This window comes from Leucopleurus acutus (genome assembly GCF_964270905.1).
Source record: "Leucopleurus acutus genome assembly, chromosome: X".
In the NCBI taxonomy this organism is placed as follows: Eukaryota; Metazoa; Chordata; class Mammalia; order Artiodactyla; family Delphinidae; genus Leucopleurus; species Leucopleurus acutus.
Window position 1 is genome coordinate 39,333,205 of NC_139148.1, and position 21,510 is coordinate 39,354,714.

Consider the following 21,510-nt stretch of genomic DNA (forward strand, 5'->3'; position numbering starts at 1 on the left):
TGCCAATTTGTACTGCCCTCTACCTGCTCTCCACTCAGCTGCTGGGACCTCTGTCCCATTTCCTAGGTAGTGCTGCTGCCACTCTGCTGGAGCAGGGTCTTCCTCCCTCTTCTATTCGCTATAGTCTCAGGAAAGTTGCTAGAAAATGGGGGGAAATGTAGCGGTCCAAAACTAACATCATGGACCGTATGGGACCTGAGGGTATTCTGGAAGAATATTGTCAGAAAGAGTTCCATGGAGGTACAAGTTATAAACAGTATACAGTAGCAGTTACCTTAAGTTTTCATTAATAAAGTCTTATGCTGTGGGTAACTAGGTGTGATGGTGTTTAATATATTAAAGATTATACTCTTTTCCATCTCAGTTTTGAGGTGTATATAAATGTTGACTTCAGAATTTTAAAGTACATTTTTAGAGATTTATTTTCAGCTCTTAACTCTTAAAGACAATTTGTAGTAGCTAGATACACCAAAACACTGTAGACCTGTGGGGTTGCTTGGGTTATTTCAGTAAATTTAGGCCTCAGTTTATTAATGAAGAGACAAGAAAAAAATGCTCTGATAAAGTGGAGATAAAAATCTCCTGAGGCTTAGAGAAAAGTCAAGGTGGCAAATGGTATGTGTCATGTTGTTTGCCATTTCTGTTCTGTTGGTAGTGTCCTGAGCTGGGCAGGGGTCCAGAACTTAGAAGGGGAAAGTGACATAGGTGCAAGAGACTTGATGTTTCTGGTGTAGGAACTTCATAACAAAAGATAATTAAAGTGTAGGTCAGTTTATCTACAGAGCACGGTTTCATTTCTCTACCAAATGATGAGGGTGAATTTGAAATTAAGTTTAAGCCAAAATTTAAAATAGTTGGGCAATGACTAATTTCTTCTTACTCTACTTTGCTCAGGGAAAGAGTTTCAAGATGGGAGAAAAGGATTTAAAATGGGATATTGTCTAAATCCTTTCCAGCACCTGCTTCTTTAACTTTAATGCCTTTCTCCACTTTGGATTATTGTATTAAAATTCATTATTATCAAATTCATTATTTGGCTTGAAGTATTATAAAGTGTTGGGCATTTACGTGTTCAGAAGATAAAGTCTGTTCCTGTTATCCACATCTCTATCTTTGCGTTAGCATTTTCAGTGGAAAAAGGTTATAGTCACTATATAGACAGCTACCTACATCATCAGTTCCTTAAGGGAAGTTCCTGTTTGTTCCAGACTTGACCTCAATAGGCAGGGAATCAATGTTTGAAATACAGTAAGAAACTGCTAGATACAGTTTGATTGCATAGTGCATTCTCAAGTACCCTCTTATTTTCACATATGTGGTTAGTCTTTAAAGTGTTCGCTATTTTTAATCTGACTTTTTGTTGGGTTCATCTTTGTGGTCAGTGCTATACATCAGAAGGCAGTTACAATACTTCGGCTTCCTTTTTGTTTAAAAATTGTAATTGCAGCATTCAATGGTTGAGTCAATTTCAGCTCCCTTAGTCATGCCTCACTTTTTTTTTCTATTTTAAAATAAAGGCAGCTACAGCTTTCTTTGTTTTATTTACTTTCCCATTTGCTTTTTTTCTTTTAATTGTTACAGAATTGTAGAAATGACAGAAGCAGAATTCTGCTAATCAATCACACTCTATTTTCTAGCCTCATTTCTCAATGTCCAGAATGTTGTAGAAGCTTAAATTTTTGTGTCATGTTTAACTAGTATGAGATGCTCTTTTATGGTACAGTTTTAATACTTGGTCCATATCCTTAAAATACTTGGTCCAATTCCTTAAAATATTAATTAGTACTATACAGTATGTCCATCTCCTGCTCTGGCAAACAAATTTTATGTATTTGGAGTCATATTTTGTTTAAATTCTAAAGTTGAAGAGTGGTAGATACACAATTCAGCATGAAAACTTAATTATTTATGTGGAAATTGTAAGTGAATGTTTTATCTTGGCATTGGTTTAATGATAATTGAATTGTTTCCTTACTAGTCCCAGCCAAGTATTTTCTACTGCCGTGGAGTTTATAAGTTAATACCAATTTTGTACCTAAATTTAAGAGGTTAGATGTCATGTCTATCTTTAAATGTACAGGGCACTCCTACTTTGTGGAGAGATACATTGAAAGCTGGTAATGAGTAGAATATTCATTTATTTAACCTTTAACCTTAAATGTTAAGTTGAACTTAAAATTTCACTTTAATGACTATTTTCACGTACTTTTAAAAAAAAAAGTTATTTTAAACTTAATTCATTCTTTGATACTTGTCTTGAACTCTTGTTTTTACTCGAGTTGAGAAAATTTAAAAAGGGTCACCGTGATGCTATAGTGTAACATCTCAAAAGTGTGTTAACAGTGAAATTTCAAGCCTTAGTTTTCATTAGAGCCAACCAAAACAGGCTGATTGTAAGGTTTTTCCAGTGCTACAAAAGCTACAAAATTCCACTGCTAGAAAAACATAGCAAAATAAGAAAAATTAATTTTGATTCAACCTTTATTCTATTATTAATGATGCAAATTTGCTAGTGCCTTCTTCAGTAAATAAAATTACTAAGTTTTAAACTCCCTACCATAATTACAGTTTTGAAATTCTTATCTGAAATTTTAACATATTAAGAGTATTTGATAGTTTAATGATTAGTTTTGAACTTGTAATAATTGGGTGAGGTAGGTTAGTTACTCTGGAATGATTTGAAAGCTCAAAATTATATCTTGCTGATTTTCTGAGTTAGGTAGAAACATTAGGAAATTGGAAATATCTTTCTTTTTCTTTCTTACACTAAAAGAATTGCAGTTTGGGAATAATTCTACCATATTTTAATAATCTGTAATTTAACAAACATAATACCTTCATTAAAGAAAAAGAAACACCAAATACTAGTAAGTAATAATTATATAGAGTGTCAGCTAATGGATAGCAACTATATGCCTCATTTTAAAAATTGGTATAATTAGCTATAAAATTTAATAGGTTGGAGTCTTGCTGAATTTTGCCAAGGAGTTACACGGAAAATTCTTTCCAACATTTGAGAAAAGAAAGGAAAAGGTCTTTTCAGGTTTAAGAATTGTCATTAAGATATTCCAGTTATAGTTATTAAGATGAGACATAGAAAGAGAGATATATTCTGTTTTTACTATTACCTAGAATAGACCTTTTTTGGTCAAGTTATTGTTTTCACATTTAATGGAAAGAATCTGATGGTGGAAGTTGGTGGAGAGAAAACTGGAGTTTGTGTTTGTTCTTCAGGTAAAGAAAATATATTGGAAAATTACCAGTGAAATAAGGAAATGTCATCAATAATTCATGTGTTTTAGTATCTTTTCTATTACTTTTCTTCAGTGGGAGATATAGGAATCAAGCTAAGTAATTACTAAAATGAATAATTGTTCTCAGTTTCTTCCTGGTGGGTCCAAATCTCATGGATTTGTGCAACTACCCAGTAATTTAATTAGGACTTAATTCAGGATTTTTTTTTCTGTTTTCTAAATAGATGTACAGCTGATTTATTCTCCCTTCTTCTTTTTTTAAGGAATCTAGGTAAAAATGGCTTATCTAACAGTAGCATTTTATTGGATAAATGTCCGCCTCCAAGACCACCATCTTCACCATACCCTCCCTTGCCAAAGGACAAGTTGAATCCACCTACACCTAGTATTTATGTGAGTCTGAATTGACTGACTAGAAGTAAATCAAACCAGTGTTTGCACCTACCTGTCTTTCATAAAATCTTGCTTTAAATCAATATGGATGCCCTTTAGGAAACTTCAGAATTATTGGCAGCAGCTTGAATGTTTTGGGGAAAAAAATGATATATTCAAAAAGATTTTGTAATAGCATTTAAAACGTGCCTTCTCAGCTATTAACTGCGATTACATTACAGTAGTGAGAAATACTTTTTACTGCACCCAATTTTGAGCAGATTTAGGCAAAAACTACCTAAAAGTGTAACTTCTTTTTGCGTAAGCTGTGTTTTAAATCTGCATTCTACTAGTTGTAAGGATCTTAACATTCATTCTGTTTATACATCTACCAAAAAAAAAAGATATTTACCTTCAAAAAAAAGTGTTCGAGAACATAAAATGTGATAATAAATATGTCATTAAAAAGCTTAATAGATTATTTAAAACTGGGGATTACTTTTACTTAATGGACATTTAGACATGTGGTATAGGAAGTTGATAAGAGTTCAATCAAAGCAACTCTTATTTATGTTTCTCTGAAATAGGTCCTCCTACCCCATTTCCTTCCATCTTCCCACTTCTACCCCAAATGAAGAAATTTTAAACTATTGAGTGTTTTTGGAGATTTGACCCTATTTTCACCCTCCAGGAGCCAACTGTTTATCATATTAATCCTTTAGTATGTAAGGGAAGCACTGGGATACACGTGTAATAAAACTTTTATACTGAGGTCTGAGGGGGGAAAATGCAAAATTATTATTTATTTTACGGGTTGTCTTCTTCAGCCTGCTTTCATTTTGGTAATATTATTTTAAATACTGATTTTTTCCCTCTCTTTTGTGATAAGAGAAAAACCACATAACATAAAATGTATCATCTTCACCATTTTTAAGTGTACAGTTCCATAGTGTTAAGTATATTCTAATTGTTTCAAAACAGCTCTCCAGAACATTTTCATCTGGCAAATCTGAAATTCTATACACATTAAAAAACAGCTCCCTCTTCCCTGGTCTCCCCAGCCCCTGATAACCACCACTTTACTTTCTGTTTCTATGAATTTGACTACTTTAGATACCTCATATAAGTGAAATTATACACAATTTTTCTTTTTGTAACTGGTTTATTTTCACTTAAAGTGTCTTCAAGATTCATCCACATTGTAGCATGTGATAGGACTTTCTTCTGTATCTCTCCCACGTATTTTGTTCAAGATACAATGGACAAGAGAAATGTATGTGGTTACTAATTACAATTAGAATCAAAAGACATAGTGATAAAATGCTATAAAACATAAAACAGGAATAACGACACATAGGATGTATTATTTATTTAAATTGCAGTAAATAATGAATATAAATTTGGCGTAATATTTTCTAAAAGGTCTGCTTTATGGAGATCTAACAATACGTTTTAATTTTACAGTTGGAAAATAAACGTGATGCTTTCTTTCCTCCATTACACCAATTTTGTACAAATCCAAACAACCCTGTTACAGTAATACGTGGCCTTGCTGGAGCTCTTAAGTTGGGTAAGCTTTAAATAAGAAAAAGGAAAAGTGTATATATTTCCTTTACTGTCTATTAACTTCTAAAGCACTGGCAGAAACTTTTTTCTATTCTTTTGTAGTTTTTCGCATTTTCATTTTAATGAGTGTGAGAGAGAGAAAGAGTACTTATTACTTCTTTAATCCATAACTTGAAGATACGATGATAATGGTTAAATTAACTTTTGTTGTTTTAATTTAGCTTTTATTTTCATCCAGTTATATAATTATAATTTAGGTTGACTAATAGAAGAAATTTTTAAGATAAAATATAGGTAAAATTTGATATTACTAATAAGTACTGTAGCCCCCTAAGTGGTTCCTGTCACCTGCAGAGATTGAATAAACAAGTGAATCTTTAGCCCCTGGCCCCTTGATTATTCTCCTTCTGTTGATGGCATGACGATTAGGTCCAGGGCTTCAGCGTATGGTTGTGCAAATCTGGCACAAAGCTCAGGGTGTGCAGAGTTCCTGGTTAGTTTTTAGGGGGATTGGATAGAGCACCATGAAACATTTTCCTTTTTTTTCTTTAAAAAAAAAAAAAACACACTTTAAAAATATTATTCCACTAGCTCTCTATTTTACATTTGGTAGTGTATATATGAGGGTGGGAGGAAGATGCAAGAGGAAGGGGATATGGGGATATATGTATGCATATAGCTGATTCACTTTGTTATACAGCAGAAAGTAACACTGTAAAGCAATTATACTCCAGTAAAGACGTTAAAAAACATTATTCCAAATATAATTTTTATTTATTAACTACATTTATTTATTTATGAAGACCTGGGACTTTTCTCTACCAAAACTTTGGTAGAAGCTAACAATGAACACATGGTGGAAGTGAGGACACAGTTGTTGCAGCCAGCAGATGAAAACTGGGATCCCACTGGAACGAAGAAAATCTGGCACTGTGAAAGTAATCGATCTCATACTACAATTGCTAAATATGCACAGTACCAGGCCTCCTCTTTCCAGGAATCATTGAGAGTAAGTATTTATTTCCTGAAGATTATTTTATTTTAGAGATCATTTGTTTTATTATTTTATAGTTTACTTTGAAAGGGCGCTTTACTTTTGTAAACATCTCATTTTATGTTATATAAAATAGTTTATTATTATAACATACTTTATAAGTTCTATCCGGTTTGCTCTTACTACTAAGTCTAAGCAAACCTATGGGTTGATAAATATTGTTACTTTCTAGTGAGATGTCTCCCTCATTTCTGGGATATTTCTGTTTAGAGAAGGGTTTCTTAACCTTGGCGTTATTCACATTTTGGGTTGGGTAATTCTTTGTTGTGGGGAGCTGTCCTGTGTATTGTAGAATATTTAGTAGCATCCCTGGCCTCTACCTTCTAGATGTCCATAGCACACCCCTTAACCCCTATCCCAGTTATGACAATCAAAAATGTGTCCAGACATGCCAAATGTGCCCTGCAGGGCAAAATTATCCCTGATTGGGAACCACTGATATTAGATGATAAACTAAATCTTAAGTTTGCTTTATGCTTGCAGAGTCCCTTGTCTTATTCCTTCCCATTAAACTCTACCAGGTTAGTATTATCTGATATATAACTCCCCCAGGAAGCATTACCCATCTCGGTTTGAAAGAGAGAACTCCAGGAGAGGCAAAAATTATTTCAAAATATACAGAAAATAAAAGAATAAAACTTTGAAAAATAATCAGGATTACTATTAAAAGACTCATAGGACTTTCAGCAATGAGGCATTATTAAAATCCTTCAGCAATGAAGTGAGAACTTTGAATTCTCCTATGAATGAACATAAAACATCCATAAAAGTGAGTTTATTAAATGTATTACTCAAACACTTATCTGTACTAAGTTGTTCTGTACATATCCCACAGCTGAAATTTAATATGCGCCTGCAAGTCTTTAATTTGTAGTTCATTAGATTTGCTTATCTCTGTTTAAAATTTTCAAGTTCACATTTTCAATCAAGGCAACATTTGTACCTGCTAGTCATATATTTGTGTTCCTTTTTTACTACCACTCCCCATATCCTATAGAGAAATTCATTTAATAAAAACTATCCTGCAACTTTCACAAGTTGCAGTGAATTTGTTGTCCATATAAGTCTCTCTGGTTCAGACTTTTGAGATACTTCAACTCTGTGGTAGTATTACGGTCAGAAAAGAACAGATAGTAAGCAGGATTCAGAGATCATCAAAGGAGTATTTGGAAGAAGAAGATGAGAGGCACGGTACTTAAATGGAAAGGGATCCATAATCAAAGAAACAGTGATTTCTTATATGTGCCTTGGAGGTATGGACCATTATGTGTGGAAAATTTGACAAATGTTTAAAAAACATATACATTTAGAAGGAGGGAGACCAAAATGTCACTAAGTATAGTTAACTCAGAAATCGTAGGACAGTATTAAGAGATACCATGTCTGTGACACAGAAATCATAAATAATAGTAATATTTTCATTGAAAGGCACCTATATTTATCCAATACTTAATTTACTTAATAATGTTGTAAATGTTTATCATTCATGTATAATTCATTGTGGGGGAAAGAAAAGATTTAACCCAGGAAGAACTTCTTCCATTTGTCTGTAATAAAGAATAGAGAACATCTTACCCTCCCCTCTTCCCTATGTATTCCATACATATATAGCTACATACACACGCACACACCTCTGTTAGTTTAGGAAATTTATAATCAAGATTGACGCTTCTTAGGCCTCTCAACTTTCCTTAAATTTCTTCTCTTGAAAATGGGCCAAGAATGAGAATCTCTAGTTTTTCCCCTTATAGAAGAATATTAATAAGGAAGAACTCAGGATAACTTTGTGGCCTATGGAGGAGGTTGGATACCATGCCAGTGAGCTTTGACTTTTCTTGGCTTTCTATTTAATGTGGTCTTTGAAGAAATTTTCATGTGAAAGAGGTCTGTAGGTAACACCACTGATCTATATGTAAACTTTTCAATTGTATGATGGAAAGGATATCTGGTTGTAGAATACATATTAAACTGGATTGCTTTTTGCTTAATCTATAGGAAGAAAATGAGAAAAGAAGTCACCATAAAGACCACTCAGATAATGAATCTACGTCTTCAGATAAGTAAGTCATTTGTAAAGTCCACTTAGTATTTCTGTTTAAAAGGCATGTTTCTAATATTATCTCTCTTTTTAAGTTCTGGGAGGAGAAGGAAAGGACCCTTTAAAACCATAAAGTTTGGGACCAACATTGACCTGTCTGATGACAAAAAGTAAGTCTTCATAGTAGTGTTTCTGTGAACTGATGCAAAGAGGTTTCCTATTAGCAAGACTGAGAATTTTCTACAACTTTCTCTTCTGTTTTGTTCCTTGTCATTTTTCTAAGTTGATATACAAGTTTTAGCCAAATTATTTTTGCTAGGCTTTGTGATTATTTTCTTTGACTTAAAACTCTTGTACAAATTTTCATCAAGACCTTTCTATATGTAGTTATACAACCATAAAATTATATTTATAATTATATAAAATATATTTATAAAATAGAATTATACAACAATTATAAAAATAGGGAAGTCAGTTTTTTCTTTTATTTACTTAATAATTTTTACGCTTTTTGTTAGGAAGTTTTCTTTGCAAAATTAAAAAGTTTAAGCATTCCAGGGTTTCCTATGCAAAAGTAAAATATTTATAGATTTGATTATTTTTCTGATTGGAACACAAGATTTTTGAAGAAATGGTTAACTTCTACAAATATTTATAGCAGGGTTTCACTCTTGATCTGATATGATACTTTATTGCAGGTGGAAGTTGCAGCTACATGAGCTGACTAAACTTCCTGCTTTTGTGCGTGTCGTATCAGCAGGAAATCTTCTAAGCCACGTTGGTCATACCATACTGGGTATGAACACAGTTCAGCTATACATGAGAGTTCCAGGAAGTAGAACACCAGGTAACTTTTATGAACTAACATATTGACACACAAATTGATCAAAATGTGAAACATGAAAAAGAGAACTGGATTCTTTCCATTTATAATGAATGAAACTGAAAGGCTTATTTCTATTACAAGATTTGGCTCTTTAACTGAGCTTAGATTATTAAGATTTTTCCACTTGGTAGTATCTTTTTTGAAATGTAATATCCCTGAAACAATAGCAGTGTAATCTGGAAACACGGTCATTGGAACACTCCTGGGAAAACAAGTCCCTGTGACTTAAAGACTATTTTTGATCCCATCTACTGCAGTGTGACAGTTTTTTCTAAACTTATTTTTACCACAATCACAATAAGAAATATATTTTATATTATGACCTAGTGCACATGTATGTATACAAAAACATTTTCATAGAACAATACATTTTCTAATCTATTCCATTCTATTTCATTTAAAAAAGAAGGTGTAGGTTGCAATCGTCTTATTGGGTTACAATGTATAGTTTACAGCGACACTTGATGTGGAGACATTACTAGACTCACCATAGTATCTAGTCCAGACTTTACCACTAACTAGGCTTGTCACTTTGGCAAGTCACATTTCTTCTCTGGGTCTTTTTTTTTTCTCTCCATTTGTAAAATGAAGTTACATTGGTTTTAGACTTAAAATTCTGTCCGATACTAATGTATCATCTTTTTTGTGCTCCCTTTAATTGACATGAAATTTCACAGGGTGATGTTCAAAATATTTAACAATTAGGATGGGTGTTGGTAATAACGAGTTCAGTTATACCAGTGCCTACAGGCAGCATATCACCCTCATGTGCTTGTTTGCTACTTGAAGTAGCCATGGTTTGAAGACAGATCGCTTCCTTCTTTATTACCTGCTTATTTAATTGTAGCTAAAAAATTGTTTCAGGATAGGTCTATGTTTGCGTCTGGGTAACGTAGGTCAGTGGTTCCCGGTTCTGGCTGCTCATTAGAATCTTCTGGTAAAGTTTTAAAAAATATATAGTTGACTAATATCTGGAGATTGGGATCCAGGCATCCATATTTTATTTATTTATTTATTTTTGCGGTACACGGGCCTCTCACTGCCGTGGCCTCTCCCGTTGCGGAGCGCAGGCTCAGCGGCCATGGCTCACAGGCCCAGCCGCTCTGCGGCATGTGGGATCTTCCCGGATCGGGGCACGAACCCATGTCCCCAGCATCAGCAGGTGGACGCTCAACCACTGCGCCACCAGGGAAGCCCCAGGCGTCCATATTTAAAAAAAAAAAAAAAAGTTCTCCAGAGGATTCTAATGTACAGCCAGGATTAGGCTGTAGTTTTTGTCCTCAGGCCATTGGAAGCCTAATTTTGTGATATTTTATCCATAATTGGATAAAGTGGAAACAGTTCTGGAATAAATGGCAGAAGACCTATCTACTCCCTGCTCTGTCATTTAGATTCCAGTGTAAATGCTAAGCAAGTTATTTGAACTCTCTAGAGTTCATTTTTCTTATGCATGTAGTATTGGACTGGTTCTATTAAGATTCATCTCAACCGAAATTTTCTCTCATCAATTTCAATTATTTTATGCAAATAGTATTATCCCCACATCAAAGAATGCCGTTTTTCATTACAGATCAAGGGGAAAGCAAACTTGATAGATCACTTTGTCACTTGTGTCTAGACTGTTGGGGGTTTTTTTGGTTGGTTTATATACAGGGTATTAGTTTTTCAGAAGTGTCCTATGGAACGTTAAAGAATTCTCTAAAGAATTCCCTTAGGGTAGTGCTGTCCAATAGAAATATAATGCAAGTCACATATATGACTTAAAATTTTATAGTAACATTAATGTAAAAAGAAAGAGGTGAAATTAATTTTAACCCAGATATATCTAAATATTATCATTTTAACATATAATCAGTATAAAAATTATTGGGACTTCCCCCCCTTTTTATATTGTCTTTGAAATCCAGTATGTACTTTGCAGTTGCTGCACATCTCAGTTCATATTACCATATTTCAGGTCAGTTACTGTATTAGACAACTTGGTATTAGAAGAAATGTTAATTAGTTCCATTCAGTTTTTAAAAATTATTTTGAATACTTTTTCATGGGGCAAACACTTCGTTCCTGGAGTTACCTAGATAGGTATGTTACCTGCTTTAATGGACTTTATGATCAGTCTATGTTCTAAACTAGAGATGCTCTCAGGCTCTATCCTGAAAGGTTTTTAATAAGATGATGGGGTCCCAACATCTCTAGTTTTAATTAGAGGTAAATTTTATTTGGAGTCCATGCCATGGACAATTCCAGCCATTTACCTGTGGTAAGAGACAGTTGTAAGTATTAAGAGTACTGTCTTCACATCATACTATGATATATAGAAGAGTCAGGGTGTGGTGTGCACAGACAGGGTATGGCAAGAGCAACTACATTTTTCTTTATTGAGGTAAAAGTCACATAACAAAAGTAACCCCTTTGAAGTGTGCAGTTCAGTCACATTTAGTACATTCACTGTGCTGTGTAGCCATCACCTCTGTGTAGTTCCAAGACATTTTCATCAGCCCAAAAGGAAACCCCATACCCATTAAGTAGTCATCCCATTTCCCCACTTCCTCTCAGCCCCTCGCAACGCCTAGTCTGCTTTCTGGCTGTATAGAGTTACCTGTTCTGGATGTTTCATATGAATGGAATCATACAATATGTTGCCTTTTGTGTCTGGCTTCTTTCACTTAGCATGTTTTTGAGGTTTGTCCATATTGTATCAATGGTTCGTTTCTTTTTATGGCCGAATAATATTCCATCATATGGATATAGAACATTTTTTATCCATTCATCACTTGAGGAGCATTTGGGATGCTTCCACTTTAGCTGTTGTGACTACAGTGTTTCTATAAACATTCATGTACAAGATTTTGTTCGAATACCTGTTTCCACTTCTTTTGGTTATATACCTAGAATTAGAATTGCTGGGTCATATAGCAATTCTATATTTAACTTTTTGAGGACTTCCAAACTGCTTTCTACAGCAGCTGCAACATTTTACATTCCTGACAGCAGTGTGCAAAGGTTCCAGTTTTTCCACATCCTCACCTGCATTGATTATTTTCCATTTTTTTCTTATTATGGCTGACCTAGCAGATATGACATGTTTTTTCATTATGGTTTTGATTTTCATGTGCTTGTTGTCCATTTGTATATCTACTCTGGGGGAAATGAGTGTCAGGTTCTTTCTTCATTTTTTAATTGAGTTGTTTGTCCTTTTGTTGTTGAGTTGCAAGAGTTCTTTATATATTCTGGATATTAATTCTTTATCAGATACATGATTTGCAGTACTTGCTCCCATTTTGTAGGTTATCATTTCACTCTCTTGATTGTGTCCTTTGATGCACTAAAGTTTTAAATTTTGATGAAGTTCAATTTATTCATTTTTCCTTTGGTTGCTTATGCTTTTGGTTTGTATCTAAGAAACCATTGCCAAATCCAGAGTTGTAAAGATTTGCCTCTATGTTTTCTTCTTAGATTTTTATAGTTCTAGCTCTTACATTTAGATCTTTGATCCATTTTGAGTTAGATTTTTGGGTATGGTATGAGCTAAGGGTCCAACAGTATTCTTTTACATATAGCTATCCTGTTGTCCCAGCACCATTTGTTGGAAAGACTAGTTTTTCCTCTGTTAAATGATCTTGATACCCTTGTTGAAAATCAGTTGACCATAGATGTATGGGTTTATTTCTGGAATCTTGATGTTTTTCCACTGATTTATATCTCTGTCTTAATGTCAATACCACACAGGTTTGATTACTCTACCTTTGAGGTAAGTTTCAAAATTGGAATGTGAGTCTTCAGCTTACGTAGTTATCTTTACTGTGGTCCTTTATCTCTTCATAGGGCTTTGAGTTACTGTCTTATATTCTTTCATTTCAACCTGAAAAACTCTAGCATTTCTTATAGAGCAGATTGACTAGATTCTCTTTTATTTTTGAAGAATAGTTTTGCCAGATTCTTGGTTAATTTTTTTTTTCCTTTCAGCAATTTAAATGTGTTAAGCCGTTGCTTTCTGGCCTCCATGGTTTCTGATATGAAACCAGCTATTTTATTGATGATCCATATATATGACAGTCACTTCTCTTTTCCTTCTTGCTAGATTTTCTTTGCGTTTCTACAGCTTGATTATTAATGTGTCTTAGTGTGGATCTTTTTGAGTTTATCTTTCCTAGAGTTCCTTGAGCTTCTTGGATATGTAGATTCATGTCATTTGTCAAATTTGGGAAGTTTTTGACCATCATTTCTTCAAATATCCTTACTGCCCTTTTCTCTTCTTCCTCTGGGACTCCCACAGTGCATATGTTAGCATATTTGATGATGTCGCACAGGTCTCTTAGGGTCTGTGAATTTTTTTTCATTGTTTGCTTTCTTCTCCCCAGAATGTATAGTTTCATTTGACCTATCTATAAGTTTGCTGATTCTTTCTTTAGCCTGTTCACATCTGCTGTTGAGAAGCCCACTAGTGAATTCATTTCATTTATTATATTTTCCAGCTTCATTTATTTCCTTCCTTATTATGATTTCTGTCTCTTCATTGATAATCTGTTTGTTGAGATATCATTCTCCTTGTTCTTTTTTTTCAATTTATTTTTTCAGCTGCGTTGGGTCTCCGTTGCTTTGTGCAGGCTTTCTCTAGTTGTGGTGAGTGGGGGCTACTCTTTGTTGCAGCGCGCAGGCTTCTCATTGCGGTGGCTTCTCTTGCTGCAGAGCACGGGCTCTAGGTGCGCGGTCTTCAGTAGTTGTGACGCACGGGCTTAGTTGCTCCGCAGCATGTGGGATCTTCCCGGACCAGGGCTCGAACACGTGTCCCCTGCATTGGCAGGTGGATTCTTAACCACTGCACCACCAGGGAGGTCCCTCTTTTTGTTCTTTTACATGGTTTTCTTTAGCTCTTTACACATATTTTAAGATAGTTGATATAAAGTGTTTGCCTAGTAAGTCCAGTGTCTGTGCCTTTTCAGGAATAGCTTTTGTTAATTTCTTTCTTTCTTTTTTTTTCCTTTTCTTTTGGTGACAGAACAATACTTTCTTGTTACTTTACATGCCTCGTGATTTTTTGTTGAAAACTGACTTCAGGTATTTGAGTATATTCTCTGTAGGATGTAGTCATGTAGTCTCTGAAGTCTTTGTACCTTTAGCATAGTGCTCTGCTAGTGTTTTGACATTTTGAATATTATGATGCAGCAGTTACAGAAATCAGATTCTCCTCTCTAAGATTTGTTGTTGTTGCTTGCTGTGGGCTATAGTCATCTCTTTGTTTAGTGACTTTCCACACTATTTTTTTTTTCTGTTATACATATACGTATATCTGCTCTTTTTTAGATTGTTTTCTCATATAGGCCATTACAGAGTATTGAGTAGAGTTACACAGTAGTTACTAGTTATCCTTGTTAGTTACCTATTTTATATATAGTATTCACACTATTTTTGCAAAGACTGTATTCCTTGTCGTGTGTGGGCACTGAAGTCTCCTTTCTGTTAATTATCTCAGCCATGATATGACAGGGATTTCTTTAAATGCCTGGTGGCCAAAAAAGGAAAGCAGAGTGGGAAAAAGAAAAAAGAATTCTCTAGGTCTTTGCAGATTGCCTCCATGTTATTTATTTATTTATTTATTTATTTATTTATTTTACTTTGGCTGCGCCAGGTCTTCATCGTGGCACTCGAGATCTTTTAGTCGTGGCATGCGGCTTCATAGTTGTGGCACATGGGCTTCTTAGTTGCGGCATGCGAACTCTTAGTTGCAGCATATGCATGTGGGATCTAGTTCCTGGACCAGGGATCAAACCCGGGGACCCTGCATTGGGAGTGCAGAGTCTTACCCACTGGACCACCAGGGAAGTCCCGATTGCCTCCATTTTGAGTCACTCCTTCTATACTTAGCCATGCTGCTTACAACTCTACGTTAGCTTTTACTTCCTTGCTTGCACTGAGCCCAAAGGTCAGCGAGAGGTTAGTTTATGGTCTTCTTAGGTTTTTTTCTGAGCATACCTCTTGCCCTGCGTATGCGTTTGGCTTCTAAATTCTACAGTATACACAGGGACTTTTCAAAGCCTTTATTCCCCTAAAATTTCACTCCCCAGCTTTTCCTTCCAAGCCTTTGGCATGTCTATTGTTTGCCCCAACTGGTTATTTTGTTTGTTTTGTTTTTGTCCTTGGTGGTATCAGCTTGTTCTTTAGTCTTACAGTGTTTTGGGGGGGCTCCTCCTCCATTGAAATGCTTTGCCCTGATAGAGTACTGAGGTAGGTGAAACAAAGAGAAGTCCCTTCTGTCAGTCTTTTGGAGAAACTGCAGTGTACACAAAACAGAAGAACACAGTTCTTTGGGAACAAGATTACTCTGCTCCCTCCAGAACCAGGGACACTCACACTAGCAATACAAACTACTCTTTTAAGTCCACTGCCACACCGGTGGTGGAGGTAGAGATAAGGTAGGTTACATAAAGATCTCCTACTGTGTTTAAGTCACTTTTTCTTTTTGTCAGTTGCTTGGTTTCTATAAATCTTTGACTTATTGTCCAGATTTCTGGTAAGGTTGCTTCTGACAGTTTTCACTAGATTTTTGTGTGTGTGTGTGTTTGTGTGTGTGTTTCTGGCAAGTTCCCCCAAAGTTCCCTGCTCTGCCATCTTTGTTCATACCACTCCTGCAGCTACATTTTGAAAATTAGACTTCCTGCCTCTTTACTGATGTCCTAATACTACTTGTGAGAAATGGGGATTAGTTCACAAGTAAGAAGTGGTAACAATATCAATCAATAATAGCTAATATTTATTACATACCATGTATTAGGCACTATTAGAAGCAGTCCTTACTTCATTGATCCTCAAAACAACCCATTGACTTATCAGAATCATTATCATCAAATCTTACAGGAAACTGAGTCAGAGGTTTAGAAACTTGCCCAGGTTCACATAATGACTAAGCCAAGGAACCTGGCTTCAAAACCTAAGCTTTTAACCATGATTTAGGTTGTCTTCCACAGAAGCTCCTACTGAATAAGTTAGGAGTTGACCAAACTCAGCTCTAAAACTAGACTTGACACAAAAATGCTATACAGATAAACTATTGAATACCACTGGAGCATTCTCTGTTGAACATTTCCAAGGTTCCATTTCTAAAGACACATTTTTCTATAGAATTTATTGTCTGCTGATTGCTTTTTTCTTTTCACATTTCAGGTCATCAAGAAAATAACAATTTCTGTTCAGTTAACATAAATATTGGTCCAGGTGACTGTGAATGGTTTGTTGTTCCTGAAGGTTACTGGGGTGTTCTGAATGACTTCTGTGAAAAGTAGGTTTCCAAACTGAATTTTCTTTAAACATAATTATTCAAAAATAGTAACTGTAAAGGGCAGCTTACTAAGCTGGATATCCTAATGCATGTAACCAGTTTTCACTTACCATTCAGCAGAAAATTCATATAAAATGATTTGGTTACAAACCTATTATTTTGTGTTATTGGGAATACTTTAAGAAAGATGCCTTGAAACCGCTTCATGTAGTAGTAATAGTCTTGAATTTAGGGGGCAGAAAGTTGAGTTGTTTACTGGGTTCATTAAACAATTGATGTGTAAATACTTGTTCATGTGAAAGATCTGTATTCCAAGAAAAATTGTTCTACTATAAATGGTTTTAGAAGTGGAAGGAATTCTGTAATTGAGTACCCTTATAGGTGGTTAATAACACAAGCTTGAACGTATTACTCTTTGCTATATCACCATGATATAAATTCTTTTTAAAACTACATTGACAACTTTTCCTATAAAGGAATTTTATAAAATTTAAACAGCAGCTTCAGATTTTGTTTCTAGAATTCAAAGAATTCACATAGTGGAAATGTTCCTTTCCTTATGATCCTAGAAACTGTTCATTTAATTATCTTGTGTTAAAGGGTACCTTGGAATTGTTTTCATTGATTTAAATTTAATTATTTGTCTTATTGTGTTTTAAAAAAATACTCCATTACTTAAGAACCTGGTATTTTTTCCATTAAAAATTGGAAAATTATTATGGTTAAACACATAAATTATACATACATTCGGTGTTATTCCCCCTCAGCGCAGTAAGATAAAGAGAGGAAAAAACCACCAAAAACATTTACATGTGAGAGACTTTGAAAACTAATTATACACATATTCCACATACTAATTTATAATATTTAAATTTTGGGTTAAAAGATCATTGCCATAAATATCTTGATTTAGTATGAAGTGTAAATATAGTTGCAAAAACAACCATAATAATCCAAAATTGCTTTATATACAAGCAAAAGATAATCACCTTTTATTGTCTATACTATCTAATGTATAGGTTTCCTTTAATCTAAGAAAGCTCAAGATGTGGAATTTTAAAGTTTCAAATGCTGTGATGAAATAACCTGATCTACTTTAATCTATACTGGACCAGCAATCTAGTGGTAGCAGAGAAAGAACTGTGTCATGTAGGAAATCTCTGTTGTGCTGCAGGAATATTTTTATTTCTTAAACTTTGAGATAGTAGTATATTATTGCATCTGCAGTACAGTGATCCTTGCTCATTATTTCTGAGTAGGGATTGACTATTGTTAGGATTTAGTTTTCTTTCCTATCTGAATAGAGAGGTAACCTGAGAATACAGAATAATTAGAATAGGCAGATAATGTCTAAAAAGCTTGAACATGTGGATAATAAAAAAAAAAGTCTGAAGGGTTAGGTAAATTTAACTAAGTTGCAGAAATAGCACTTGCTACCTCTGCATTTCAGTGTAATTTTGTTTCACATAAGGATACTTCCTTTGATATTAACTGATTTGACCATGTCTGTTGAGTTTGTTTTATGACTTTAGATAATATCTGTCATGAAATAACCATTCACTTGACTATATGATAAAGAGGATGCTTGATTTTTTTTTTTTTGTAAGTTTGATTTTTTGTTTTTTCACCTTAGCTATTGATTATTAGGTGGTCTTACTTGGTTGCTTGCCTGCTTTTGGTTAGAAAGTTTTTTCTAATTTTATAACAACACATGGGTTAAGCAGGACTAGGATTTGTGTTTATAACCATATTTGGCTTTATAGGCAAGTTTTTCTGCACTGTATGTAGTTTAAAAAATACTTCGTATCATGTCATGATGACGTAGAATAAGAAGCCAGATTTTAAAGGAAAAGCTTAGTAATATTATCTTTAGAATGTTTCCAAAGTATCAGTGGTGGTGGTGGTGGTGATGATGATTGTTATTTATGCATGTATGTTTATTTTTGATGAAGTTTTTTTTCACCTGCATAGTTTCAGTCAACTAGTCATCAAAACTGTACAGAGACTGATGTGCTGCTCCCTTTCCTGCTTAAGATTCAAAACAACAGTACAGAACATTTCTGTTTTCTAGTCTGCTTTTCCTCAGACATTGAACTTATATCTGCCATGGCATTCCTGTTTATGGATTTAGATGACTTGATGCCAACTCCACCTTCCATTTACCTGTTAGAGATTTCTAAATGTGCCAAGGAGAAGGGTTTGATCAAAATAGTCTGTAGTTAAATGAAATTAAAGGTTAATATATATAAGTGTTACTTAAAAGTAGCTTTTGATTTCATTTGGATCTTTGAAAAATCAGTGGAAGGTAGTAATACTGATCTTTGGATTAGTCATCTACTACCTAACTGTAACTTCACTCACTTTACATACTGCAGTTTCTTATTGCATAAGCAGAAAGTTTCAAGTGCAGTGAATGAGCATATTTTTAAAAACTTTTGATAATGTCTTTCAGTCTTATAATGAGCTTATTAAAGTACTTGATCCATTTGCAATATTTTTTCTTATTCCAGAAATAATTTGAATTTCCTAATGGGTTCTTGGTGGCCCAACCTTGAAGATCTTTATGAAGCAAATGTTCCAGTGTATAGGTTTATTCAGCGACCTGGAGATTTGGTCTGGATAAATGCAGGCACTGTGCATTGGGTTCAGGCTATTGGCTGGTGCAACAACATTGCTTGGAATGTTGGTCCACTTACAGGTATTTTAAAGAATATGCTTTCAAAAAAAAAAAAAACTAACTAAAATCTTTAGTTTATAAAGGATTCTATCTGATGGGTTTATTCTTTTTTTTCTTGGAATATAACTCACTAAAAATTGGAGGAAGAATGTCTCCTTGAGTAAAATTTTAATTTGTAGTACAAGATACTAAGTTAACAAATAGAAATCCAAGACTGTAGATCTCAGCAAATAACAAATTTATGTCGTTATATACAAGAGGTACTTTTAATAATTTTTAGAGTGCTTGGTTTTTAAAGGAAACCCTTTATGGGAGAAAGCAAAGTACAAATTTCATTCTTTGAAATTTTTCTTTTATCTGGTATGTCATATGACTAGCCCTGTTATGTCAAAATCTGTTTGAATTATGCCTGCCTTCAGGCAGTAGATATTTAAGATTAAGAATATGGCCTCTGGAGCCAGAAAGACCTGGATTAGGACCAGGACCTGGCTTTTGCAACTTTGGGCAAGTTATATAACCTCTCTGGGCCTCAATTTCTTCATCTGTATAATGGAAATGATAAAATTAATAAGGTAATGGTAAAGATTAAGTGGTATAATGTATCGAAATATCTCAGAACAAATGCGTGGCACAGAGTTATAGTAAGCACTCTTTACATGATCGCTACTATTATTATTACCACAATTATCAAAAAAACATTAAAAATATTTTTGTAATGTTTTGAGATTTTCAGAATTGGTGTTGATGATGTCACCTGAGAAGGTGATAATGGTTATCTTCATATCTTTGGTACTTTGGGTTGCTTTATAACTGTTTTTTTTTTCCTAGCCTGCCAGTATAAATTGGCAGTGGAACGGTACGAATGGAACAAATTGCAAAGTGTGAAGTCAATAGTACCCATGGTTCATCTTTCCTGGAATATGGCACGAAATATCAAGGTCTCAGATCCAAAGCTTTTTGAAATGATTAAGTAAGTGCTTTCTAAAACTGCTGTAGTCCCTCTCTTTTTGGGGAGTGTTAACTATTCAGTACTTTTCCCCCCCATAGACTTATGTTGACATCAAAACAAAATGGTCCAGATGTCTAGCAAAATGCAATATAAGAGAATCCACATGTTAAAAGTATTTTTCCCTTCCCCATAGTCAGTACACTATGGTACAAAGAGGAACAAAGGCACAAATAATTCTAAACCAGCAGATTCACAAACAGACCTGTGCTGAACCACTCAGTTCCTAGGAGAACTTTAGTTTTAATATTGAAAGACTGCACTTAGTATCAGGGCGAGGGAATGGCATCACAAAAATATTTTCTGGTACAGAGAAATTAGCATTTAATATAGGGATTTGACTTAAACGTTAATTTTAAAATTTTTAATTAAATCATCCAACTTATAATTGTCCCTTTTCTTACCTGCTTTAAACACTTAATTCAAGTTATTTGAATACATATACCCCAGTAACCTTCTCATTTATTGTCACAGTTTCTATCCTAGCTATTTTTATAAATCTATTTAGAAGTAATATTTTCAAACAGTGCTATATAGCAGTGTTTCCCTAAACTGTGTTTTCTGCCAGTATTACATCTAACCCCAAAAGGTGGGGAATTCTGGTCAAAGAAATATGGGAAACGATGGATTATATAAAGTTCAACAAGTCCTTTATTTTCTAATTTTTTGTAAAATGTGTTAGAGACTGTAAAGTTGGTATTTTTTGTGTGGGGGAGAAGGGTTATAATGTATTGTATTTCCCAAACGTATTTGTTTGACCAGTATCTTTGAAGAATTGATCTCAAAAACTCATTTTGAAATACACTGCTTTATACTCACTGATAAAATAAGTTTGTCTTCATTTTAGTTAAAATAGTACTTACCTTAAGTATTTTTCCTACAGCTATATTAATTTGGTCAGCATGTGTTGTTTTCAAACTACTGTCTTTTGAAAGGAATCCTAACTTATTAAAGTGATTTCAAACCTAAATCTAAAATTTTATTCAAACAAAAATTGTGGGGTCAAGGTAACATGCCTGTGGATTATCTTATTCCTTTATCATTTGCACTAGTTTTTCTAGTCCTGGGCAGAAGTGGTAGGGGGAGACAAAAGGTAACAAAAAGCAAATCATAGCAGGTGATGTACAAATCCTTTAAAAAGTTGGATCTTAGGTACCATACTCTATAAATGTAATTGGTAATGGGGTTATCCTGTTATATCTCAGATTGGTCTTTTGCTCTGAATATTAAGTTCAGGGTTACTTTTGGGAGAAAAAATTACGTAAAGTCACTGAAGATATTTAGTAAGTTGGAAATAAGCATAAACTAGAGGCTGGTTCAGATCACCTGATGGTAAAGGAATGGTACAGTATAGAAACTATTTATATGTAACAGCTATGAA

The 21,510-nt window shown here is 34.2% G+C and overlaps 1 protein-coding gene across 4 annotated transcripts in view; it reads left to right on the top strand.

Moving 5' to 3' along the window:
- KDM6A (lysine demethylase 6A) overlaps nt 1–21,510 on the top strand; it is a 208,927-nt gene that overhangs the window by 168,170 nt on the left and 19,247 nt on the right. For all 4 annotated transcript variants that reach the window (XM_082865264.1, XM_082865266.1, XM_082865265.1 and 1 more), the window contains 9 exons: nt 3,518–3,647; nt 5,091–5,196; nt 5,996–6,201; nt 8,242–8,306; nt 8,380–8,454; nt 8,983–9,131; nt 16,332–16,446; nt 18,957–19,144; nt 19,952–20,093. In XM_082865264.1, the coding sequence (XP_082721390.1) occupies nt 3,518–3,647; nt 5,091–5,196; nt 5,996–6,201; nt 8,242–8,306; nt 8,380–8,454; nt 8,983–9,131; nt 16,332–16,446; nt 18,957–19,144; nt 19,952–20,093 (1,176 nt within the window). The remainder of the gene's footprint in view (nt 1–3,517; nt 3,648–5,090; nt 5,197–5,995; nt 6,202–8,241; nt 8,307–8,379; nt 8,455–8,982; nt 9,132–16,331; nt 16,447–18,956; nt 19,145–19,951; nt 20,094–21,510) is intronic.